This window comes from Oncorhynchus mykiss, chromosome 15 (genome assembly GCF_057628025.1).
Source record: "Oncorhynchus mykiss isolate SJ-2025 chromosome 15, ASM5762802v1, whole genome shotgun sequence".
In the NCBI taxonomy this organism is placed as follows: domain Eukaryota; kingdom Metazoa; phylum Chordata; class Actinopteri; order Salmoniformes; family Salmonidae; genus Oncorhynchus; species Oncorhynchus mykiss.
Genome location: NC_143036.1, coordinates 52301501 through 52327626, shown reverse-complemented (window position 1 = coordinate 52327626; position 26126 = coordinate 52301501). Strand labels below are relative to the sequence as shown.

The 26126-nt window shown below is 47.1% G+C and overlaps 2 protein-coding genes across 6 annotated transcripts; both read left to right on the top strand.

Moving 5' to 3' along the window:
• The first annotated feature begins 189 nt into the window (after positions 1-189).
• Positions 190-16607, top strand: LOC110490211 (UPF0606 protein KIAA1549). 2 transcript variants are annotated; one of them, XM_036944487.2, is made up of 21 exons: positions 190-665; positions 1312-1534; positions 3599-4924; positions 5181-5266; positions 5513-5681; positions 6914-7044; positions 7179-7365; positions 7616-7675; positions 7779-7933; positions 8069-8246; positions 8461-8645; positions 8887-9092; positions 9176-9306; positions 10929-11125; positions 11204-11448; positions 11768-11915; positions 12046-12246; positions 12572-12624; positions 12713-12840; positions 12924-13078; positions 13247-16607. In XM_036944487.2, exons 2-21 carry the CDS (start codon positions 1405-1407, stop codon positions 13472-13474), a joined length of 4299 nt encoding a protein of 1432 aa, XP_036800382.2. In that variant the 5' UTR covers positions 190-665; positions 1312-1404; the 3' UTR covers positions 13475-16607. The 2 variants fall into 2 exon arrangements, with proteins under 2 accessions (XP_036800382.2, XP_036800380.2); XM_036944485.2 differs by having other exon boundaries at positions 12046-12348.
• Positions 16608-16797: 190 nt separating this feature from the next.
• On the top strand, positions 16798-25719 carry svopl (SVOP-like). 4 transcript variants are annotated; one of them, XM_021563467.3, is made up of 17 exons: positions 16799-16966; positions 17213-17373; positions 18072-18230; positions 18341-18432; positions 18549-18647; positions 18747-18818; positions 18948-19072; positions 19158-19221; positions 19294-19419; positions 19625-19753; positions 19833-19906; positions 20127-20326; positions 24740-24851; positions 24991-25072; positions 25196-25285; positions 25414-25527; positions 25639-25719. In XM_021563467.3, exons 2-17 carry the CDS (start codon positions 17307-17309, stop codon positions 25648-25650), a joined length of 1617 nt encoding a protein of 538 aa, XP_021419142.3. In that variant the 5' UTR covers positions 16799-16966; positions 17213-17306; the 3' UTR covers positions 25651-25719. The 4 variants fall into 4 exon arrangements, with proteins under 4 accessions (XP_021419141.3, XP_021419142.3, XP_021419144.3 ...); XM_021563469.3 differs by having other exon boundaries at positions 16808-16966; positions 18065-18230; XM_021563466.3 differs by lacking the exon at positions 17213-17373 and having other exon boundaries at positions 16798-16966.
• Positions 25720-26126: the final 407 nt, after the last annotated feature.

The window sequence follows — 26126 nt, the reverse complement described above, 5'->3', positions numbered from 1 at the left end:
ATCATTTGCATGTATCCCCATGTTTATCATAATTAATAACACAGAAACCTTATTTTGAAGATCATTTGGCCCTAATATTCTACATGAAATCCATATAGATCCATGATTCACAAGGGTCTATGCCTTGCATCAAGCAGGACAAGTTAACCGGTATTTTGAGTGCTATTCTCCAAGCCAATGACCAGGTATGTTGGCACACGCATTTGAGGAATGCTAGGGGTGTTGCAGAGAACGCTCTGCTGCAAAACCATCTAAGCGATGCGCGCCTCCCAATAATAAAGCCAATTATAGCGTGCTCATGATTTGTGTGTGGAATCGAATGTCATTTTCGGGTATTATGGACAAAATTAGAGGCGTTATGATAGATTCCTATTTGAGGCGGACAGTATGATACTGAGACGTGTCCAGAATCTCAGGTTTTCCAATAATGAGCGTGTGACGTTTCACCGCGAGATGAACACGGCGCGGCTTACGTTCAAGTGCTCGGCCGCGAACAGATTCAGTCATTACTGGCGACATTGGGAGTTATTTATCTAACGGAAAAAAACGGGTTTTCAGTTTCTGCAATATAGTAATTGTGTTCGTTCTCTCCTTGCCGGGGAGCGCGTGGCTGCATGGGCCTGGGAGAGGCGTGACGCGCCTATACCGCATATCCTGGATGGCAGGTAGGCTCCATCACATCGCTGTGAAAAAATAGGCTATGGAAAGAAAGAAATGCGCCGAATGCTATAGGCTAACTGTGTGTTTGAGATATTTTGATTAGGCTTTTTTCTTTTATTTCAGTTACACTTAGGTTGGTTTAACATTATCAGCCGATTGTCAGCATTCAGTCTAAAAAAGGCTTCCAAATTTGAGCTATTAACAGCTCGCCCTTTTTATCACTGAAATGTATCAATTTGTCTATTGCTGCGAAAGTGTAGGCATACTGTGGGAAACTGTAAGAATGTCCGCTAGACGAGGTAGCCTAATGATAAAGATAGGATAATAGGTTTGGAATTGTCATGTCCGACAGTATTATAGGTTCATTATGATACAACTAAATCCGTTGGCTATCTCAAATAGACCTAATAAATAAAGGAACTGCACGGTGGCCGTCGGATGTGTGAGATGCATGATGTTTGTTGGCAGCCGTGGCCTAGTATAAGCCTCCCAATAATGGGGTCAGCCAGCTATCAAATGTGTCAGGACACTGGTAAGGCGTCTGTTGCTTTAGTAGCCTAGTTAAAAATAGGCATTAACCCATTCAATGTATCTATACAATGAAGATATTGGTATTATTAGGCCTTTATCTCAATAGATTTGTATTATTAGATATTTGCATATAGGGTCGCCTGAAAGCATGCAGTGATGATGCTATTGAGGAGAGATGGCATCGCACGTGTGTGATGTGACAACTAGCGTGCCATGGAGATTCTGATGAGCGCGTGCTCGAGGATGTGCCCCGGAGTCTCTCAGGGCCTGCGCACTAATTGCGCGCACCTGCTGGTAGCATCCTTGCTGGTGTCCATGACGATGTCAAGCTCACCTGTTGCAGGTACGTGACATTTAATTGTCTTACCCTCATAGTCATGGATGACTGATAGCTTTGAGTCAGAATGATAAGAACTACTGTTCACACCTGGTTTCATCAAGGTACACTGAGACAGGGCCAGTATTTGACTTTCATTTGACTTTCCCAGTATTTGACTTGCCCTTGACTTTTGGAGCTGGCCTTGGTGCTGAATGCACCAACTTCCATATTCACCCCCATCTCGTCACCTAGTGTCTTTCCATCCTTTTAACTCTGTCCATTCATCCTCCTGCATCTCTGTGACTCGGTTATGTCGTCGGGGACAGATGGACAGTGGATGCCTACACACACAGTCATCCCTCAGTCTGTCCCACTCACCGGCCTTGAGGCATCACACACACACACACATACGGCGCATACAAGCACCCCCTCAAAGTCAAAATATATCCTGACTTAAAATAAAGAAATCTGTGGGCGGCTGTGCGACAGGGGCAGACGGCCTGCTGCCCGGTGATGAAGGATGTTTAGCACTGCTGATTGGATCATTGTCCTCACAGCCATGTGGATCGACAGTAGGGTGCTGCATGCTATTCTTAGAAACACAAGTCTTTTCTCTCACCCATCTTCATTCCTGCGGTCTCGCTCTCTTTCTTTCTCCTCTCTCTCTCACTCAATTACTCTTCCCCTCTCTAATTCTGTTTCTCTGTATTTTTTTCTGCTCTCTCCATCACTAACTCCCTCTCTGTATCAATGTAATGCGTGCGTGCGAATTGATCCTGCTGTTGGCTGGGACGCCTCTTGAGCTGTGTGCCGTGTCTGCAGCATACCAATGAGCTTGCCGCCACACAGCACGTGATGCTGCCGCAATGCACGGCAGAGCCTAGTCGAGGCTAGGAGGAGGAGGCAGGGTCCTCGCCATAATGTAACTTACACACACACACACACACAGCAGTATAGTATAGTGTGTGTGTGGGAGAGGATGGAGGAGCAGGGAGAGCTAGGAGATTGTTCATTTATTCTGTTTGAGTCAAGGTAACTATCCCAGAGTGATTATCATACATCTGTACTGTGATAAATCTGTATTGTGATACAGTATATTGTGCATAAAATCATGATAAATGCACTGTGGCACTGGGTGTTTTTCAATGCCTATGTGTGCGTGTAAGACTCCTCAGTGTCCTGTTGAGTGACGATTGTGTGCGCAGGGCCGACCCTCCAAATAAGCGAGAGTCGGGGTCTCAACTTAGTGCTGAGAGTTAGAATGATAGAATACACAAGGTGGCATTTTGAAATTTGGTACTGCATCAGCAGTTTCCCTCTTATGTCAGTCACTCAATTATCCCATGTCGGCTAACATTTTAGCCAGCTATCTAAAAATGTTATGTAGTAATCATGCAGGGCACGTGCCCAGGGGCCCTGACCTCCAGGGGGCCCCCATTGATTTGTTAGTCACTCACCCAGATATTGTATTAACATGGCATAAGTCATATGGCAAAATATGTGGAATTGCTGGAAATTGGCATTAAAACAGAAAATATTCACCTTTTAGCAAAATGTGTATAAATTGCAGGAAATTGGATTTTAAAACTGCAACATTTCTCTCTGCCCCATGACAAAATGTGTAAAATTGCAGTACTTTTTACAATTTGTTATGAGCCAAGAGGGGGAGACACAGATGTTTTGCCCATGAGATAGAAGTCACACAAGCAAATCTCGCTTAGGGCCCCTAAAAGGCTAGGGTCGACTCTGTGTGTGTGTGTGTGTGTGTGTGTGTGTGTGTGTGTGTGTGAGTGAGAGAGAGCTCAGTGCTGGCCTCTATCCTCTGCTCATTGTATTCTCTAGATGGAGTTCAGCTTTAACTAGGTCTCTCAGCCACCAGCAGGGATTCTGCTCAGTCTGCCATGTTCTTACATTAATTTTAACCATGCACACATGTACACGGCCCTGTGAAAAACTAGCGTCCTGTCCAGGGTGTGTACTTGTACATCAAGCTGCCTCGCGCTACAGAAACAGGAGAGGCTCCTGCACTATGGGCCACTCTGGCCTGGACAGTCACACGTGTTGTGACGGTAGTTTATCTCTCCACAGGCGGTGTGGACTCCAACGGAACGACAGCAAAACGGTCCTCATCGCGGTCGTCATCGTCACCCTCTTCCAGATGGCCAGGCGCCACCCCACCCAAAGACACTAGTCCCCATGGTAACACTGACGCTGCCTCAGTGGACGATGAAGCTCAGGGCATACATCTCCTACTGAGACCCCCGGACCTGCTGTCCCCCAGCCACCCCCCTCCTCTGCCCCCCCACAGCCAGCCCACCCTCACCCCGCCCCCGCCCTGGGAACACGCCCCCTCCCTAGAGGAGGCCTGGGGGTCCGGTGACTACCTGGAGACGCTCTCCTTCATGGGCCCAGAGGGGGAGGAACTGGCCCTGGCCACACCCTTACCCAGTCACACATACGACCCTGACGACGTGGCCTCCTATGACACCTCCTTCCCCTCCCGCCCAACCCTCCCCCTGTCCTCCAGCCTCCTCCGACCCTATACGTCCCCCACCTCCCCCCTCCGGGAGGGTCTCCCCTTTACTCACCCTGCCCAGCCTGAGGGATACCCTCACTGGGATGAAGAAGACTATGACCTGGGGGACATTTTTCCTCTGGAGCCCACGGAGCTTCTGCTGCCGGATATGAACAGTCTGGAGTACTACACTAATCTGCTGGCCAGAGAGCGAGACGAGGAGAGGGAACGGGAGAGAGAGAGGGAAAGGGAGCGAGAACAGGAGAAAGAGAGGGAAAGGGAGCGAGAATGGGAGAGAGACAGGGAAAGGGAGAGGGATCGAGATGGAGAAAGAGACAGAGATAGAGAAATTGTCATCCCACCCCCAAAGACCACCCCCAAACTTGGCATCACACCCACCACTACAACAAAAACACACATACACACTCAGCCCCCATCCCCCTCCCCTAGCACAGGGCCCCCTCCTGCCCGGGACCACAAGCACCCTCTTGTCCCCTCAGCAGGTCCCACCCCTCCCCTGACCCTCTCACCCACTCTCTGGGAGGGTCAGGGTACCTCCACCCCTGGAGTTAGACCCACCTCCAGAGTACCCCCTCAGCCTCCTGTTCGGCCCAGAGTCCCCCCAGCTACCCCTGGCAGACACCCTCCACTGCCCCCATCTAACACAACCAGCCTGGCTCGCCCCCCCATGCTGCGACCTCCAGGGAGGGAACCCATAAAACCACCACCACCTGTGACCGAGGTCCCCAGCAACCGACCGATGACCACTACCAAGGCAACCACTGTTACCACGACAACCCCTGGTACCCTGGCGAGCATCACCCGGACTCCCCCAGCCCCTCCAGGACGCCAGTATCTGTGTAACGTCACCAAGCCTGACATGTACCTGGTCAGAGTGGGTAAGCCAACACCAGTAGAACTCAAAGTAGACTAGAGATGGAGGTACATATGAGAGGCAATTGTATGCCAATATTGTAGATGGGGATGCATTGCACTGTTCTGGCCTGTCAATTGTGTTGTGCTAGGATCTCATGGTCACCTGTTTTAAAGGGAGCACATCCCTTGGTTAACATATAGCTTAGGAGTGTGTTTTCAGGGAATGCGTTGGCAATAGTTGAATGCAGGTTGTTTGAGGTTAAACCTGTCTCTTCCTAGTCCTGCCAAAGTCTGGCTCCACTGTGGGCTTTGGCCAGGTCAGGGACATCTTGAAGAGGGAATTCAACCGCTCAGTGGAGTTGCAGGTAGGCCTACTATCAATACTCACTGGGGAAGCTTTGGGGAAAGAGCATGATTGTAATCATGAGATGCATTGCAGGAATGTGCAAATTTGCCCTTCACAAATGTCTTGAAAGCCAATCATGCCTGGCTTCCTTCTCCACTCTCTCCCTCTGCTCTGCTCTCTTCTCCCTCCCAACCTCCTCTCCTCCACTCTCTCCCTCTGCTCTCTTCTCTCCCCCCCCCCCCCCTCCTCTCTCTCCTTCTGCCAGTTCCTGAGAACTCCGTCTAGCCTTGCGTTCCGTGTTGTGGCGGGACCTCTGATCTTCACCGCCATGTCTGTCGTCAACGCTCTGCGCCAATCAACACGAAGCTCCTCCTTGTTCCCCACTGTCTCACCTCTCTACGGCATACCTGATCACAAGTACCAGATACACTCTGGTAGGAACCTCTCTCTCCTCTCTTGCTCTCACTCTCTATCTCACTCTCACACACACACACACATATATATATATATATATATATATATATATAGTGCCTTGCGAAAGTATTCGGCCCCCTTGAACTTTGCGACCTTTTGCCACATTTCAGGCAATAACGCCCAATTTTTCAGTTTTTGAATTGTTAAAAAAGTTTGAAATATCCAATAAATGTCGTTCCACTTCATGATTGTGTCCCACTTGTTGTTGATTCTTCACAAAAAAATACAGTTTTATATCTTTATGTTTGAAGCCTGAAATGTGGCAAAAGGTCGCAAAGTTCAAGGGGGCCGAATACTTTCGCAAGGCACTGTATATATATGAATCGATCCTGCTATAGGACTCATTGAGACCAGCAGGTCTCGAACGACTAAAATGAACGAGTCACTCAGAAGTGAAAGAGATTGAGTGAGTCGTTAATTTACATCATTCGTTTGACCTGCTGGTCGCAATGAGCCCTATAGCAGGATTGATTCACGCTCCTCCGGCTCAGAGGCTCCAGAGACATGGTGGTCAGACCACTTGTCTGTCATATATTGGCACAAGGAAGTAGATCATGATGCAGGCAGCATAGAGAAGAAAAATACATGTTCAGAACTGATCATTGATCTCCTGAATGAACTGAATGTTGTGATGACACAGCTTTGTAGAACCAAAACATACACCGCCTCTGCTCAACAAATTTGTTTAGGGGGGGGGCAGTTTGAACGATATTGTGGCAGTCAAGCAATGCATTCCCCCAGGAGTCGTATGCCTAGCAATCTACTAAATAGACATAGTTTAAATCAAACTTTTACAAGTCTGTCACAAAATGCAGCTCCAATAAGCTATGGTGAACTAGAGGCTTGTAGTAGAATCATGACTTGAGTTTTCAGTTCATCGTTGGCTGGTAGGCGGTCCTTCATGCTCTGGGCATTACTAACTCAAATGAACTGAATTAGTCCAAAGATTTGTTCTTTTGACTGAACGAGTCAAAGTTCTGAGCCGAACTTCCCATCACTAGTGTGTGTGTGTGTGTGTGTGTGTGCGTTTTAGTGCTGCATTGGACAATGTGTGTGTACTGTCAGTGTGATAATCTATAATGTGTGTGTACTGTCAGTGTGATAATCTATAATGTGTGTGTACTGTCAGTGTGATAATCTATAATGTGTGTGTACTGTCAGTGTGATAATCTATAATGTGTGTGTTTTCTAGTGCTGCAGTTTGTGCCCGGTCACGTGGATGTGCGTGTGTGTAACTTCAGTCAGCGAGTGGAGAGAGGACTGCTGATGGCCTACACAGAGACACGCAGACGTGCACATGAATTTGGCAACGTTACTGTACAGGTAAGAGTCGTAGCCGTGAATGTGTGTGTACTAGCCATTTACTAGGGCAGGTTCAGCGGAGCTGAGGAAAGAGATTCAGATCAATCAAAAAGTTTGTCAATCTGTAACGTGTGTGTGTGTGTGTTTACCTCCAGCTTCTGAACATCACCATGGGTCAGGCCAAGCCGCAGGGTGACCAGAAGGTTCCGGTGGACATCACGTTTGCGTTGCGTGATGGGCGGGGCTACCTGTTGGGGTCAGAGGTCAGCGGTCACCTGAGACACCTAAGCACGGTGGAGTTCAGCTTCTACCTGGGCTTCCCCGTGCTGCAGATCGCTGAACGTAAGTCTCACACACACCACACACACATCTCATCTACCCCTCACTGACACTACACGCACACCCCATCTATACACCAGTTACTATCCCACACATGCATGTGCACACACTTATACACTCTCACACCTGGGTGCCGTTTATAGCATCCTGACCATATGCATGTACTGTACTCCCACACATACCCATTCTAAATTAGTTGCGTGCCCCACGGACATCAGTGAAGTAACCTGCTGTCCTGTGTTTGTCTCTCCAGCCTTCCACTACCCCGAGCTGAACGTTTCTCACCATCTACGCTCCTCCTGGGTCCGCACCGGTACGAATGTGGAGAGAATTACCGCGCTAGAGCTGCATGCATGTGTTGCAGTCACGACGGCCGTTTTTGAGAAGTGCATTAGTGTTGAGTGTGTGTATTGCAGTGTTACTGGGTGTCCAGGAGCAGACGGTGACTGAGCGGAGCTTCAAGGCTCGTCTGGAGCGCCGTCTGGCCCTGCTGCTGGAGGAGGGGCTGGGGGACGGGAGTCAACGACCCCGCTGGAAAAGATCCACGGCCGTGGGCAACAACAGCTTACAGGTACTCAACACACTTATCCACTCTCGCACCCACTACTGGTGCTGTTTGTAGCATCCTTACCACATGCACATGCTGTACTCCCCCACACACTACACCACACACACACACACTCTGACTCCACGGCGTTATCTCCAGGTGGTGCGTGTGTCGAGGCTGGCAGGTTCAGGGCGTTCACTGGAAGTGGTGTATTTCGTGGAGGGACCAGAGGGGGAGAGAGTCCCTGCTGATGCCACCGCTGCCACCCTCAACCGCCTGGAGCTGCAACGGGCTGCCATCGTACTGGGGCACCGCGTCCAGAGACCCCTTGCCCAGCGTGAGTCTATGCATGCGAGCGTGCGTGTGCGAGTGTGTGTCCGTGCACCAGCGGGTGGCTTGTGTATGTGGGATTTCGATAAGTTGTATCCAGTGATTCGCAATTGTATGCCCATTTAGGTTGGCTGCACTCATTTCCTAATGTACAGTAGCATATTGCTTAGATAAAAGTGTAAGCTGATTGTATATGTACATACTGTACTTGTCTTCTGTAGCTGTGGAGACCCTGACGGTGCCCCCGTCTGAGACTCAGAGCAGCAGTGTCTGGCTGATTGTGGGGGTGGTGGTGCCTGTCCTGCTGGCTATCTTTATCATCATCATCCTCTACTGGAAACTGTGCGGCTCGGAGAAGCTGGAGTTCCAGCCTGACGCCATCAACACCATCCAGCAGAGACAGAAGGTCAGGGGCAGGGGTGAAGGGTTAGGGGTCGAGGGTCGACCTAGATGAGGGACTGGATTTGTTATCTGACTGGAATTGCATCAAAATAAGAAGGGCATAAGGCTGTAGTCATGCATACATACAGGTCTTGATGTGCTTGGATCTCTACTTGTTCCACCCTTTTCTCTCTCCCCATCTCTCTTTCTCCCCTCTTTCTGTCTCCCTTTCTATACCCCCCCCCCCCCCCCCCCTCTCTCTCCAGCTGCAGGCTTCCAGTGTGAAAGGGTTTGACTTCGCCAAGCTCCACCTGGGGCAGCACAGTAAGGATGACATCATGGTGATCCAGGAGCCTGGTGCCCTCCCTGTGCCCATCAAAGAGTCCACCCCCTCTGAGGGAGGGGATCTCAACACTCCCAAATCCAAGGGCTCCTCCACCAAGGGTGCCCGCGCTAACCGCCGTAGGGGGAGGTTGGTAACAGATCCACAAGCAGGGATACATCCACACTAATCCACAAACCCACACTAACCGCTGTTTTTCTCTGATTGGCCAGACTGTCCCCGTCAGATGGTGACTCGTTAGGTAGCGACCAATCGAGTGGCAGGGAGTCTGCAGAGGAGACCACCAGACACGTGGGCACGCCCCACGAGGGGAAACCGCACCGAAACAAAACGCCCAAGAATGGCAAGAGACACGGCCATTTCTCTTTACCCTGAGGCCTTATTCAGAACATTCTGATAGAAATGTACCATAATAGAACAAACTGGATTCTTTGTCAGGTAGATTACAATGAGGAATCAGGTCATCTCTACATGTATACTATTCTATCTACAATGCCCATGCTGAAACACAGAGGAGAAGAAGTGGTAGAGGGAGAGATTGTGTGAATGAGAGAGTGCAAGTGTGTATATATTTGTGTGTGTGTGAATGTGTGTGTACGTACGTGCGCGTGTCCTAGAGGGAGCTATGCGCTGAATCAGCAGGAGAACAACTGATTAAAGGAGATGCATCAGAGGGAAAAAAAGAGGGAGAGCGAGGGAGAGGGGAAAGAGGAGTGCAGGAAAGCACACAGGATGGAGAGCGAGTGGAGAGGGAGAGGGGAAAGAGGAGTGCAGGAAAGCACACAGGATGGAGAGCGAGTGGAGAGGGAGAGGGGAAAGAGGAGTGCAGGAAAGCACACAGGATGGAGAGCGAGTGGAGGAGAGCGAGGGAGAGGGGAAAGAGGAGTGCAGGAAAGCACACAGGATGGAGAGCGAGTGGAGGAGAGGGAGAGCGAGGGAGAGGGGAAAGAGAAGTGCAGGAAAGCACACAGGATGGAGAGCGAGTGGAGGAGGGGGAGAGAGAGGGAGAGGGGAAAAAGGAGTGCAGGAAAGCACGCAGGATGGAGAGCGAGTGGAGGAGGGGGAGAGAGAGGGAGAGGGGAAAGAGGAGTGCAGGAAAGCACACAGGATGGAGAGCGAGTGGAGGAGAGGGAGAGCGAGGGAGAGGGGAAAGAGGAGTGCAGGAAAGCACACAGGATGGAGAGTGAGGGAGAGGGGAAAGAGGAGTGCAGGAAAGCACACAGGATGGAGGGAGAGGAAGAGGGGAAAGAGGAGTGCAGGAAAGCATGCAGGATGGAGAGCGAGTGGAGGGGGGGAGGGGAAAGAGGAGTGCAGGAAAGCACACAGGATGGAGAGCAAGGGAGAGGGAGAGGGGAAAGAGGAGTGCAGGAAAGCACGCAGGATGGAGAGCGAGTGGAAGAGGGAGAGGGGAGAGAGGAGTGCAGGAAAGCACGCAGGATGGAGAGCGAGGGAGAGGGGAAAGAGGAGTGCAGGAAAGCACGCAGGATGGAGAGCGAGGGAGAGGGAGAGGGGAAAGAGGAGTGCAGGAAAGCATGCAGGATGGAGAGCGAGTGGAGGAGGGGGAGGGAGCAGAAACGGAGGGGAGGAAGAAGCTTGCAATGTGAACATGTCCTGAATCGCTCTCCCACCAAGTGATAATGCTTCTTGCCCCCTCCCCCTCTCTCTGTCTCTCTCTCTGTCTCTCTCTCTCTCTCTGGCCTCCTTTCTTTTTGTTCTGGCCTGGATCATAGGGAGGAATAAGATGGGAATGTCCTCGCTTCATGTTGAGTGGTTCAGTAAAGCTGCAGCTTGCCAGGAAGAACCCAGTTTAGTGCTACAATATTACTACAGTTTACCTTACTCTCTTTCTCCCTCTCTCCTCTCCCTCTCCCCTCTCTCCCCCTCCCCTCTCTCCTCTCCCTCTCTCCCCCTCCCCTCTCTCCTCTCTCCTCTCCCTCTCTCCTCTCCCTCTTTCCCACTCCCCAGTCCCTCCCGCAGGCAGTGGTCCAGATGAGCTGCTCTCCTCTTCCTCCATCTTTGACCACGTGGACCGTCTGTCCCGAGGCTCGTCTGACGGCAGGGGTCGCCAGGCCAACAAGGTCCAGCTGATTGCCATGCAGCCCCGGCCCAGCCCACCACAACGCTCACACAGCCCCACCATCACAGAGAGGGTCAGCGCAGAGGTGAGAATACACACTATTACACACACACACACACCTTAAAACTCCTTAAAATCTTGGTGTGTGTGTGTGTGTATCTAGGTGGCTCTGAGACATAAGTCAGAGATCGAGCACCACAGGAACAAGCTGCGTCAGCGGGCTAAGAGGCGGGGCCAGTGTGAGTTCCCCTCTATGGATGACATCCTGGATGCCTTCGGGCAGGCGCAGGAGGAGGCGGGGCAGGGAGGGTGTCCCCAGCGCCTCTACAGCTCAGCCCATGACCACATGGACAGCATCCTGCACCCCGACCACCCCTCGCCCCCCACCCCAGGGGAATCCAGGAAGAGGTGAGATGGTCGTACATACTCAAACTCTTCGTCTTTCCTCCATGGTCAACTTGTTTCATAAATACCTCCCACTAGCATCAGGTGGTTTTCATTCTTTGTATCAAGATTCTCCTTTTCGTTCTTCTGCATCGACCTCTCGATAGAAGATATTTGCATCCCTTGAACACGGTTTCCCTGTAGATCCCAAAGAATAGTCACGCTGAATATGTGTGACCGATCTGTATTAGTGTCTGTGACTGAATTGGATGGTTCTGTGTGACTCCGTTGTATAAATGTGTCTGTGACTAATCTGTGCCGATGTCTTTCCCTGCCCTGCCAGGGGGAGGCGCTCTCCTCGGGGCCGGCGGAGGAAGCAGGGGAACGGCAGTCTGCCAGACACAGACAGACTGACGGACAGAGACCGCCTACTCACAGACAACAGCGCCACCTACAGGAAATACCCTGGACTCAACAATGTGGCCTACATGGTGAGACACACATACTATGCGCATACTGTGTGTGTGTAGGTGCGCATAGTATGTGTGTCTCACCATGTAGGCCACACACACACACCATATACATGCTCACTCACACTTCCTCCTCTTCTCTCTCTTCCAGTCCGACCCAGACCTACCTCCAGACCACGGCAGCCCCTCCCCTAACGACGAGGTGTTTGACCACGCCCCTCCCCCGCCCCCCTATGTGCCCCCCCAACCGTCCATCGAGGAGGCGCGGCAACAGATGCACTCCCTATTGGACGATGCCTTCGCCCTGGTGTCGCCCTCCTCCCAGGGCAGCGTCAGTGTCGGGGTCACGCAGGTCAGCCCCGCCCTGCCAAGCCCCTCTCCCTCCCCACAGACACACCCATCACGCCAGTGGGGCTCCTACCCCGCAGCCCCCACACACAGCCCCTTCTCTGCGGTAAGAGTGTGTGTTTGTGTGTACTCCCAGGGTCTCTTCTGTGAAGTATGAATCGTGCTGTCTCTCTCTCTCAACCTCTCAGCTTCTCTCTCTCCCTCTTTACTACTTTGCATCTACATGTTTCTCCTCTCTCTCTCTCTCTCTCTTTCTCTCTCTCTCTCTATATATATATATATATATATGTATATATATATATAATGTTCTCTCCCCTCTTCCTGTCCAGAGGTATGCAGAGTTGGGGATGTCTCCCTCGTCAATACAAGGCCTGTCGCAGAGGTGAGACAGATGTTACTATACTACCCAAGCTGAAGTACATTCGGTGAATGTCAGCCTTTCTAAAATCTGGTGTATGTGTGTGTTTCAGGCAGGGCCTGGGTTCAGAGGCCTATGTTACGGAAGAGGAGCAGTTGCAGGATTCTGTCTACGCCAACAGGGGGCAGTATGAAGAGCCTCCCTCCTCCTCCAGACCTCGGCCTGTTGGGGGAAGCACAGGTAAAGGCACCATGGGTGTGTGTTAATTGGGATTAATGTGTGTAGCTAATGATTAGTTACATATGGTGTGTTTGTGTTCTCAGGTGCTCAGCTGCATCACCTGACTCAGGTGGGCTTGTCGAGCCGGATCAGTGCGTACCCTGGGGTGGGCCGCAGCGTCTCTGGGCCAACAGGCTCCAGCTGGAACCAGCAGCCTTTAGACCAGGACCTCTCCAGACCCGGAGCCAGCAGGGAGACTGTGAGTCCAGACTACATGATGACCAACAGGGACAGCATGAGACTGTATTGGGCGGACCATATGTCAGAGATGAAGAGAAACATTTGTTTTCCAGAGGAGTTATCTAGTTTCCAGAGAAGTAATTTGATCTCTCTTACCCCTGTCTCGGATCTATCTCCCTCTCTTTAGGTGCTGTCGTTCCCTGAGTTCTCCTCCTCCGGTGTGTTTCAGATGCCCAGCTCCTCTCTGGGAGACCATTCTGTCCCTCCAATGCTCCTGGCCCCTCCCACTCCAGAGTTCTCCCTAGACGAGTCCTCCCCCTCAGCCCAAAGCTCCGCCTCCCTCATCAAGGCCATCAGGGAGGAGCTACGACGGCTCGCCCAGAAACAGGTTGCTGTGGCCAGCAGTTACTCCTAGACCAGTGTGAGCCCCTACCCCAAAACTGGTCAAAACTACTGACTCTAAACTGGTCCGAACCAGTTTGAACTACTCATCCTAAGCAGGTATGGATTGGACGGAACCACTACCCCAAACTAGTTTGAAACAGTCAGAACCACTTTCCCTAAACTGGTGTAAAGAGGCTCATAATACTATTCATAAGCTGGTCTGAACAAGACTGAACCAGTCTGCATCAGATACGATTTCCTTACAACAATAACATCACGGTTCTTTACAGGGTTCTTCTCTCTGTAAAGGTTCCCCGTTCAACAGCACAGTGTTTCCACTGGACAGGAGGATCGAGTTTGTTTTCTTCAGTTCCATAGAAATGCTTCCTTGAGAGGGGTCGTCTCTACCCTTCCTGACCTCGTGTATGTGGTGCTAAACCTCAGCCTCATGTCTCCTGTCATTAAGTTAACCACGCATTGCCTTCAACACACATTCATCATCAGCCATATTGGTGAGGTCTTCTCCATTCATCAGCCATATTGGTGAGGTCTTCTCCATTCATCAGCCATATTGGTGAGGTCTTCTCCATTCATCAGCCATATTGGTGAGGTCTTCTCCATTCATCAGCCATATTGGTGAGGTCTTCTCCATTCATCAGCCATATTGGTGAGGTCTTCTCCATTCATCAGCCATATTGGTGAGGTCTTCTCCATTCATCAGCCATATTGGTGAGGTCTTGCACTGTAGAGAGATTTGGAGTATAGTATACTTTGGGCACGGGGGACTTGAATATACAGATGAAAAAAGTATATGAAAAATGAAAATATTAGTAGATATAAAAATCCCAAATGAGCACAATATGAATTAATAAGGGTGACCAATGGAGTATTGAAATTGTATTTATTTTTTATTGCTCTGAAAGTATACTTTTAAATCCTTTTATTTTGTTCAAAAGAAGATGAAAAAAGACCAATACTGTTTGGATGTTCTATGGCTGTATTCTCCCTGTGTTGGCGCTCACTGTTGCCGTGGAGCTGATCATAACGTTGTTTATCGCAGTGGAGACGTCGCTTAGCATAGTCGCTCCCTGCCCGTGTGTTCATGTGTTGACGGTACAAAAATGAAGAAGGAAAAACCATGGATTTGCAGATATAATGTGTGTGTGTGTGTGTATATATATATATATATATATATATATATATATATATATATATATATATATATATATAGCTCTTTTCAGTAGGTGTCAAAAGACTTGACATGGGGCTAACCTATCGCATCCACCACCAATGTGACCTTCTGCGGCAGAACAAAGGCATTTCTGGGGTGATGATTGACTCTGTCAAATTGTGATAGTGTTTCTCTTGTGAAATTCAAGATTGGAATAGGAATGATTGTATACAATGGTATGAACATCGACAAACGTGTTGCAAAGGTGATTTTGAATTTGGGGATTTTGATGGGGTGGTTTATAGCGAGTGAAAAACACTGTCTAATTTAACCCAAATGGCTTCCTTTCTTTATCTCCTTTTCTTGGTCAGCTCTTATCCAAATGGATGTAAAGGTGAACCTCTCGAAGGAGGTGGATCTAGGAAACAATGCTATTTAGGACAAATCGACATATACTATACTGTAGTAGTTGGTGGGTTTGGTGGTGGTTAGGAAGTGCTCTTTGTCTCCATCTGCTGGTGGTATGGCTGCATGGCTGGCTTCCATCTCTGCTTCAGGCTGTTTTCTCTGTGGTCTTATTGGGTTTGGTCAATGGTCAGTAATGTGTGGGTTTGTGCAGGCGAGAGAAGGTTTGCCCATACAGCTCTGTGCTCTAGCAATCTACAGCATGTTGACTACATTTGAGGCTTCGGCTAGCTAGCTATTAGTGATGTGACCGTTAATTGTTGTCTTCTCTCAGGCATGCTGCTAAAATAAGAACTTTTTTTTTAAACAAAAGTTCAACTGAAGAGTTGTAACACAAGTAAAGAGGTGAGAAGTGCCATCCGAACATGATCCATCCAAGCACATAACACATCATAATAATCAAGCAGTAGAAAATATACAATATGTTGGTGTTATTCTCTTGTTTTGCTTTTTCTAATAATATTTTTGAACCTAAATGAAAATTGATAACAATAAAAATAGTATATAAAAGAAAATGAATATAAGCGTAAAATATGTCAAACTATTTTATCTGTGATTGCTCAATTATATGGACAGCCTTCCAACAGAAGGACTAACACATCATCTTCCCTGTGGACCAATCCTGATTCAGAACTCTTCATCTGCTGGGACTTATAACCTTCCTGATTGGACCTAGTACATGTCAATAAGGCTGTGGGATTATACGGAGAGTGGAGTCACGGAGAGTGTGTGTGCACGGACGACAAACCGATTCACCTGGTGCTACTAAGTAACTTACAATAACAGACCCCTCTCTCCCTCTGTACAGGGGGTTGGAGTGTGTTGTCTGCTCAGTCTAACAGCATCTCTCACACAGCCTATACCGACATGGGGAGCACAGACACACTGATGTTGATTGATATTCCTATCTAAAAAGATAGGATTCTCTTGTCACTTCAAGCTCTGGACTTTGAGTACCTGCGGGCGTCTCATGAATGTTTCATAGATCTGTGTTTTCTAGATCTGCGTTTCATAGTTCTGTGTTTTCTAGATCTGTGATTCTCTGTGTGTGTCTCCAGAGTGTCGGAGCAGGTGTGTTGTTGGCCCTGATATCATATGCCTATACTCTGTCTCCAGAGGGTATGTGTTTTGTTTACCTTTGAGACTGGGGCGGGCTCATCTATAGGCCACACCATGGGGCGTGTCTTTGTAGTAGACGCTCGGGTGTATTAAATGTCAGACCAGGGTGGGGTTCCTGCCCGACTAGATTCACAGACACTGCATTGCGTCAACCAATGGTCGCATGCCACCGCATCGACTGCTCAGTCAAAAATCACATGTTGTGGTTAACTGGAATGTTAAACACCTATCCAGCTGTTGTGAGGTCTGGCATGTCTGCAATGTTGTCGGGCAGGACCACCAATACCTGTTTTTACAGCTCTCTCACCTTCCCACTCTTCGTACCTCTCTCCTTCTGAGCTGCATCCCCATGGTGTATTGAGTCTAAATGATGTGTCAATCAAACATTAAAGAAATGTGTTTAAACTCAGCCTTTGCTGTCTTCATCTTTTTTTTCTCTACAAAAGTGTAAAAAAAATGATAGTATTTTAGTTGCTGGTACCTTTTTGTTGTTGTAGAGATTGGCTAAGGTTTACAGGCGAGTGCAGCTGTGGAACAGAAGTCTTTCTGTTTAGTTTTGCACCTCCTTCCCAATTCTGATAACTGATACCTAACCCTTCTGTCCCTTCCAACACACACACACACAGAGGGGGGAGAAACAACAGGATAAACCTGACTGAATAATGCCTCAACTATTGTCAACCCATAACCTGCAACCCAACCTCTCTCCTGTAGCTTTGCTCTCACCAACACACACCGGCAGATATCTATCTATCTCAACAATACCAGGTAGGCTAAAATATATTAATGTCCAAGGCAAGTTGTAATTCTCGTTGGGTAGTCCTGTTTGAATATAATTTATCGTGGACAGAAAAGGAAGTGGCAAACTTTCGCGATCATTTTACTTATGGGAAAACCGAGATCGGTTTGAATAGGGTTGTTTATGAACTTTTACAATATTTGAATACTAATTATCATATGTAGTTACAGACGTCGTTAGGCGGAACCTGAAAACGTGTCGTCTGACTTTTTTAGGGGTGTTGTCATCAACTTCCTGATTTACCTGTCCCAAGGTGGGCAGAACTCGCCGAGTTTCTGCGTTGACATTGATTCTCAAGATGGCTAATATATGAAAAGTTATTCATCAGGACAAAGAGCCGTCTTCAATAAAGTTGCGAATTCATCACAAAGAGCAGGTAACAGTGATTTCCCGCGGTGCTGTGATTTACCGCATAGTTTACTTAGTGCATTATTATTGATGTGCGGTTAACGTCGCATAATAAGTCTGCGCTGTTCAATGTATGATAACGTTCAGTATATATATTTTTTTTAATTGAAAACTTTGCCGAATATTTGTAGTTTTATTTTAGCGTTTCTAAACGTTATTACAGAGTGTCGGGATTGTAGTTAACATGGAGTCAGCTGTGGTCCATTATGTTCTGAAAATACAAGAGAGGGAAGCTGTAAACCCGCTTGGGCCCCCTTGTGTTATTGAGAGCTAGTTGACAGGTAGACTTAATGTTGTTGGTTATGTTACATTATGGCCAGCTGACGATGTTATATGTTGTGGTAGGTTTTTGGCAGGGCATCGTATCTGTAATAATATTAAAGGGACAATTTGCGATTTCTACATCTATTTTTGCACAGTAAAACTAATTGATTCTTAAACAAAATAACTTTGACATGCTTCATGAGCTAAATTCAACTGACCCCCTCAGAACTCAAAATAAGCTTGTTTTAACTCCGTTGTTTGTAAACAATTTAATTGTTAACAAACTTTATAGCCTCAAAACATAATTAAAGCTATAATTTTGATCTCATGGGTCCTTGCATCCATAGCTCTGTCTGTGCATAAGATTTTATATTAATAGTTTGGTAATGGTGTAGACTGCAGTGTCTATGGGCAGTGTAGGGAGACAGAGGAGGTCTTCCATGAAGACTCAGCTGGTTAGTGCCATCCAGCTAGAGGAAGTGGAGATGGAGGTCAATAACCCTCACCAAGAGGTCAACGGCCTTTACCAAGAGGTCAACAAACCACACCAAGAGGTCAAAGGTGAGTGCCGCTCATAAACCACCCAGTGGGTAGAGTGTTTGGTCATGTGCTGGGAATGGATAATGTGGGGGCGAAGTGTGTGGGATTTGAACTTTGACCTTGTGTTTCAGAGCCGCAGACGTACAGTGTGGAGGAAGCGGTGGAGACCATCGGCTTTGGTCGCTTCCATATTCTGTTGTTCATCATCATGGGCAGTGCCAGCGTGAGTGTCTGTGTGTGTGTCTAGCTGTCTGTCTATTTGTCTGTCAGTATGTAAGTGAAAAAGACTCTTGATAAAGGATCTACACAAGCATATAAGCGTGCATGTATTTATTGTAGATAGCGGAGGCCATGGAGATCATGTTGCTGGCCGTGGTGTCTCCTGAGATCCGCTGTGAATGGCATCTGGACGACTGGGAGGTGGCTCTGGTCTCCACGGTGGGGAAATACACCAATGAGCATGCAGATACATTTAAATATGTGGTCGTACCTATTAAACATGTATATGATATAACTTCCTGTCTGTCTCTGTCTCAGATGGTGTTTGCAGGGTTCATGGTGTGTGGAGTGCTGAGTGGATACGTGGCCGATAGATATGGACGCTGGAAGGTATGTCCCTTTTACAGATTTATGTGATGAACTAAAGATGAAATCTTCCAGAAACTGTTTTTATCGGTTTTAACCATCTGTGTCGGAGTGAATGTGTAGATGTGTCTGACAGTCTATCAATCTATCTAGGTGGTGTTTGGAGGTTCTTTGTGGGCAGCATATTTCTCCCTGCTCACCTCCTTCTCTCCGTCCTACGGATGGTTCATCTTCCTTCGCCTAATGGTGGGCTGTGGCGTGGCCGGGTGCTCCCAGGGGTAAGACTGACACACACACACACACACACACCTAGTTCCCTGTTCTGTGACATGTTGTTACTGATGTCACTCTCCTTTCTCCTAGGTTTGTCCTAAAGACCGAGTTTATCCCTGCAAGCTACAGATCCTACCTGCTACCTCTCGCCTCAGTAAGTCACCATAGCCTCACTTAGCCATCATCATCACAGTTGTTTCAGCTTTAGTTTTGTCTTCCCCTTTAGATCTTCTGGATGGTAGGCTCCATGCTCATCATCCTGCTGGGTATGACTGTGGTTCCAACGCTGGGCTGGCGTTGGATGATCCGCCTGTCCGTCATCCCCAGTGTCATCCTCCTCCTTCTCTTCCAGGTAGGAGTCCCGCCTCCTCTGAGTCTCAGCAGCATCTCTCTTTGACACGCCCCTAACACTCTGGGACTCTCCTTCCCTACTCCTTCTCTATCCCCTCCACCCCCCTTCTCTCCCCATGACTCCCCAACTTCAGAATAGTGTTGAGACTAGCCTCTCTGACACTCTCATCCTGGTTAACTTTCCTGGCGTGCCCATGTGTCTGTAGCTTATCCCGGAGTCGGCTCGCTACAACGTGTCAGCAGGGAACGTGCAGGCTGCCGTGGAAACACTCCAGCGTATCGCCAGGATGAACAGGGCCTCCATGCCACCAGGGAGCCTCGTGGAACCTGTGGTGGTGAGTTGTGTGTGTGTGTGTGTGTGTGTGTGTGTGTGTGTGTGTGTTTATTGAAGTCTCTGTGGTGTATGTGTTTCAGAAAGACAGGGGCAGTTGGCGCCTCCTGGTCAGTCCAGCATTCAGGAGGACCTCCCTACTACTGTGGTACTCATGGTAATGCCCCATACACTTTTCCTTCTCCTCCTACTTCCCTGTTTGTATTTGAGTATGTGAGGACGGTGTGGTGTGGAAGGGTGAATGACATTCTATTTTTCAACATCTATACGTGTGCTCTAGGTTTGTCCTTTTCTTACTGCAGCTCTGCGCTGTGAAGCTCTAACTGTGTGTGTGTGTGTGTGTGTGTGTGGTTGTTTAATGATTTATGTGTGTCTAGGTTTGTGGCGTCCTTCTCCTACTATGGCTCTGTGTTGAGCAGCTCTGAGCTGCTGGAGAAGAACCTGCTGTGTGTGACAGACGCTGATGCAGAGCACCAGCAGAAACACAGCCACCCAGAGGACGGGCTGTGCTACTGCATTCCCTTCGGCTTTAGCGACTACCAGACCCTCCTCATCAGCTGTCTAGGGGAGGTTGCCCGTGAGTGAGGGGTTGGAGGTGGAGAACTATGGGTGTGCGCGTGCATGTGTAACACATGTCCAGTGAAGACAAGAAGATTGGTCTCGGTACCAGTGTAACAGATCGTTCTTAGTAACTGTCTTGCATTGTTTTTAAAGAAAGGAATACCCAGCCTGCGGTCCCAGTTGATTGGTGTTTATTCTGACAATAGACATTAAGGAATCACATTAGATGTGCAGGACAACAGTATGTTGATGGCTGTAGATTCATGATTCGTCTGTTAGAATGGAAAAAAACTGAATTAGCAGGGAGCTAATGCAACCATTACAATTAGAGCATGCTAGCTAACTCGCTCTTACAGCAATAACATACAATTAGAGCATGCTAGCTAACTATCACAGCAATAACATACAATTAGAGCATGCTAGCTAACTATCACAGCAATAACATACAATTAGAGCATGCTAGCTAACTATCACAGCAATAACATACAATTAGAGCATGCTAGCTAACTATCACAGCAATAACATACAATTAGAGCATGCTAGCTAACTATCACAGCAATAACATACAATTAGAGCATGCTAGCTAACTCACTCTTGAAACAGCAATAACATACAAAAGCACATCCCAGGATATCCCAAATATCTAACAGGCACTATATATACAGTTGAAGTCGGAAGTTTACATACACTTAGGTTGGAGTCATTAAAACTTGTTTTTCAACCACTCCACACATTTCTAGTTTTGGCAAGTCGGTTAGGACATCTACTTCAAATCAAAGTTTATTTGTCACATGCGCCAGAATACAACAGGTGTAAACCTTACAGTGAAATGCTTACTTACAGGCTCTAACCAATGGTGCCAAAAAAAGGTGTGTGTGTGTGGGTATGTAAAGAAATAAAACAACAGTAGAAAGACATTTGAAAAAAGAGTAGCAAGGCTATATACAGACACCTGTTAGTCAGGCTTATTGAGGTGGTATGTATTGTGGGAAAAGTACTTTGTGCATGACACAAATAATTTTTCCAACAATTGTTTACAGATAGATTATTTCACTTATAATTCACTTTATCACTTATAATTCACTTTATCACAATTCCAGTGGGTCAAAAGTTTACATACACTAAGTTGACTGTGCCTTTAAACAGTTTGGAAAATTCCAGAAAATTATGTCATGGCTTCAGAAGCGCCTCATTTTAGTCAATTGGAGGTGTACCTGTGGATGTATTTCAAGGCCTACCTTCAAACTCAGTGCCTCCTTGCTTGACATCATGGGAAAATCAAAAGAAATCAGCCAAGACTTCAGAAACAAAATCATAGACCTCCACAAGTCTGGTTCATCCTTGGGAACAATTTCCAAATGCCTGAAGGTAACACGTTCATCTCTACAAACAATAGTACACAAGTATAATCACCATGGGACCACGCAGCCGTCATACCGCTCAGGAAAGAAACGCATTCTGTCTTGTAGAGATTAATGTACTTTTGTACGAAAAATGCAAATCAATCCCAGAACAACAGCAAAGGACCTTGTGAAGATGCTGGAGGAAACGGGTACAAAAGTATCTATGTCCACAGTAAAACGAGTCCTACATCGACATAACCTGAAAGGCCGCTCAGCAAGGAAGAAGACACTGCTCCAAAACTGTCATAAAAAGCCAGACTACGGTTTTCAACTGTACATGGGGACAAATATTGTACTTTTTGGAGAAATGTCCTCTGGTCTGATGAAACAAAAATATAACTGTTTGGCCATAATGACCATCGTTATGTTTGGAGGAAAAAGGGGAGGCTTGCAAGCCGAAGAACACCATCCCAACCGTGAAGCTCGGGGGTGGCAGCATCATGTTGTGGGGGTGCTTTGCTGCAGGAGGGACTAGTGCACTTCACAAAATAGATGGCATCGTGAGGATGGAAAATTATGTGGATATATTGAAGCAACATCTCAAGACATCAGTCAGGTAGTAAAAGCTTAGTCGCAAATGGGTCTTCCAAATGGATAATGACCCCAAGCATACTTCCAAAGTTGTGGCAAAATGGCTTAAGGACAACAAAGTCAAGGTATTGGAGTGGCCATCACAAAGCCCTGACCTCAATCCTATAGAACATTTGTGGGCAGAACTGAAAAAGCGTGTGTTCAAGGAGGCCTACAAACCTGACTCAGTTACACCAGCTCTGTCAGGAGAAATGGGCCAAAATTCACCCAACTTATTGTGGGAAGTTTGTGGAAGGCTACCCAAAACGTTTGACCCAAGTGAAACAATTTAAAGGCAATGCTACCAAATACTAATTGAGTGTAGGTAAACTTCTGACCCACTGGGAATGTGATGAAAGAAATAATAGCTGAAATAAATCATTCTCTCTACTATTATTCTGACATTTGACATTCTTAAAATAAAGTGGTGATCCTAACTGACCTAAGAGAGGGAATTTTTACTAGGATTAAATGTCAGGAATTGTGAATAACTGAGTTTAAATGTATTTGGCTAATGTATGTAAACTTCCGACTTCAACTGTATATATACAGTGGTGAGAACAAGTATTTGATACACTGCCGATTTTGCAGGTTTTCCTACTTACAAAGCATGTAGAGGTCTGTCATTTTTATCATAGGTAGACTTCAACTGTGAGAGACAAAAATCCAGAAAATCCCATTGTATGATTTTTAAGTAATTAATTAGCATTTTATTGCATGACTTAAGTATTTGATCACCTACCAACCAGTAAGAATTCCGGCTCTCACAGACCTGTTAGTTTTTCTTTAAGAAGCCCTCCTGTTCTCCACTCATTACCTGTATTAACTGCACCTGTTTGAACTTGTTACCTGTATAAAAGACACCTGTCCACACACTCAATCAAACAGACTCCAACCTCTCCACAATGGCCAACACCAGAGAGCTGTGTAAGGACATCGGGGATAAAATTGTAGACCTGCACAAGGCTGGAATGGGGTACATGACAATAGGCAAGCAGCTTGGTGAGAAGGCAACAACTGTTGGCGCAATTATTAGAAAATGGAAGAAGTTCAAGGTGACGGTCAATCACCCTCGGTCTGGGGCTCCATGCAAGATCTCACCTCGTGGGGCATCAATGATCATGAGGAAGGTGAGGGATCAGCCCAGAACTACACGGCAGGACTGGTCAATGACCTGAAGAGAGCTGGGACCACAGTCTCAAAGAAAACCATTAGTAACACACTACGCCGTCATGGATTAAAATCCTGCAGCGCACACAAGGTCCCCCTGCTCAAGCCAGTGCATGTCCAGGCCTGTCTAAAGTTTGCCAATGATCATCTGGATGATCCAGAGGAGGAATGGGAGAAGGTCATGTGGTCTGATGAGACAAAAATAGAGCTTTTTGATCTAAACTCCACTTGCCGTGTTTGGAAGAAGAAGGAGGATGAGTACAACCCCAAGAACACCATCCCAACCGTGAAGCATGGAGGTGGAAACATCATTCTTTGGGCATGCTTTTCTGCAAAGGGGACAGGACGAGTATTGAGGGTAGGATGGATTCGGCCATGTATCGCAAGATCTTGGCCAACAACCTCCTTCCCTCAGCAAGAGCATGGAAGATGAGTCGTGGCTGGGTCTTCCAGCATTACAATGACCCGAAACACACAGCCAGGGCAACTAAGGAGTGGCTCTGTAAAAAGCATCTCAAGGTCCTAGAGTGGCCTAGCCAGTCTCCAGACCTGAACCCAATAGAAAATCTTTGGAGGGAGCTGAAAGTCCGTATTGCCCAGCCCCGAAACCTGAAGGATCTGGAGAAGGTCTGTATGGAGGAGTGGGCCAAAATCCCTGCTGCAGTGTGTGCAAACCTGGTCAAGAACTACAGGAAACGTATGATCTCTGTAATTGCAAACAAAGGTTTCTGTACCAAATATTAAGTTCTGCTTTTCTGATGTATCAAATACTTATGTCATGCAATACAATGCAAATTAATTACTTAAAAATCGTACAATGTGATTTTCTGGATGTTTACATTTTCTGGATGTTTACCTCTACATGCTTTGTAAGTAGTAAAACCTGCAAAATCGGCAGTGTATCAAATACTTCTTCTCCCCACTGTATATCCCACACACATCAGGACATAGTGAACTCGTACACATTGTAAATATGAAAATAGAATATAGAATTTCAGAACATAACCTACCGCTTGCATGTAAATATCAGACGGGAAGGTATTTACTTTCACTATCTCTGCAAGCGTAACCAATGGCATTAGCACCTTATTGATATGTAAATTTAACCAACCAGTAGAAATACATATTTCTGCAGTGTCAGGTGGAAACCCTGTATGTGTGTGTACAGCTGTGGTCAGATTAACTATTTTTTTGTTTTGCTGTCTGAATAATAGTACTATTTGTGTGTAAGTCTGATTCGTTTTTGTGCTTGCTCTCTGTCTCTTTCTCTCTCTGTCTGTCTCCAGTCATCCCTCTGAATATTTTCCTGTTGAACGTGTTTGGGAGGAAGTTGAGCATGGTTCTGCTGGAGCTCATGGCAGCTCTGTTCTTCATGCTGGTCAACATTTGCTCTACTATGTATGCACTGTAAACACTTGGGGTGGGGGCGAGGTTATTTGACTGTTTTATTTAGTCAATAATTTCAAATACAGTATCAATACTTTTGTTCATCAGATTCTCTCTCTGTCACTCACTCTCTCGCTCGCTCTCTTTCCAGGTTTGGTTTTACCATTTTGCTGTTCCTGATCAGGTCTCTGGTCTCCATGAATTTCAATGTGGTTTATATTTATACTGCGGAGGTATGTGGACACAACTTTTACATTCCAGGCGTAGATTTACTGTGAGTGTATAACAATGTGTTGTACAGACCTCTCTCAGGTGTATACCGTGTGTGTGTCTGATGACTCCTTCGGGTCTCTCAGGTGTACCCGACTGCGGTGCGTTCTCTCGGGATGGGTTTCTGCACTTCTTTCAGCCGCATCGGAGGCATGATCGCCCCCTTCATAGCACAGGTCTGTGACTGTGTGTTGTTCATGTTGGCTGATGGTTGTGTGTGTTTGTATTAACATGTGAATGTGTGTTACAAGTGTTTATCCTTCAATGTGGGTGTCTGTTTAATGTTTGACTTTGTGTGTTGTAGGTGTTGATGTCACACTCAGTGATTTTAGCTTTGCTGCCATTTACTGTGGCCTGTGTGCTTTGTGCCGTTGGAGCCTTTCTACTGCCTATCGAGACAAAGGGACGAGCACTACTGGTACGACACTGTCTGTGTTATTGTGTGACATTAAGACAATACTCTGTATGTGATCTACAAGTCATGGTTGTGTTACTTTATTTCATTCGATTCACTTTCTTCTCTTCACAGCAAAGTTCCTGACTGTGTGCATGTGATTATCAACACATTCATGTCATTGCATATTTACCCATTAAAAGTTGTATACTTTGACCACTGTCTTTTTGTGTTTTAAATTATCTAAATATTGATATTTCAGAAAGTGTGCATGTACACTTGAGTGAAAATAACTAGTCAGGCAGGGGAATTCAGTCTCACTTCCCATCACTAGATGATGACATTACCCCGTAGGGAGATGTCGCTGTCATCTATATAAATTATAAGACAAAGTTCTAATCCAATGGGGTTATGTGAAATCTTACGCAAACAGTGGGAGACTTGGTTGGGTTTCATTGGAAAGGTTGAGAAGCCCAGTCATGGAGAGGTTCATGTTAAAATTAGACTTTAACACCACCCGCAGCTTAGTGGTGTGTGTGTGCGAGTGTGTGTGTGGTGGGGAGCGGGCATTATACTGAAGTAGTTACTGGGAATATAGTATGGATCAGTGAATGTGATCAGGT

Coding starts and splice junctions, on each gene's coding strand:
- svopl (XM_021563466.3), top strand. CDS start 16,861: ATGCCTCAACTATTGTCAACCCATAACCTGCAACCCAACCTCTCTCCT. Junction 18,231..18,340: donor ACCACACCAAGAGGTCAAAG/GTGAGTGCCGCT, acceptor CTTGTGTTTCAG/AGCCGCAGACGTACAGTGTG. Junction 19,073..19,157: donor GTGGCCGGGTGCTCCCAGGG/GTAAGACTGACA, acceptor CCTTTCTCCTAG/GTTTGTCCTAAAGACCGAGT.
- LOC110490211 (XM_036944485.2), top strand. CDS start 1,405: ATGGAGATTCTGATGAGCGCGTGCTCGAGGATGTGCCCCGGAGTCTCT. Junction 7,676..7,778: donor CTCCTCCTGGGTCCGCACCG/GTACGAATGTGG, acceptor TGTGTATTGCAG/TGTTACTGGGTGTCCAGGAG. Junction 8,646..8,886: donor CCATCCAGCAGAGACAGAAG/GTCAGGGGCAGG, acceptor CTCTCTCTCCAG/CTGCAGGCTTCCAGTGTGAA.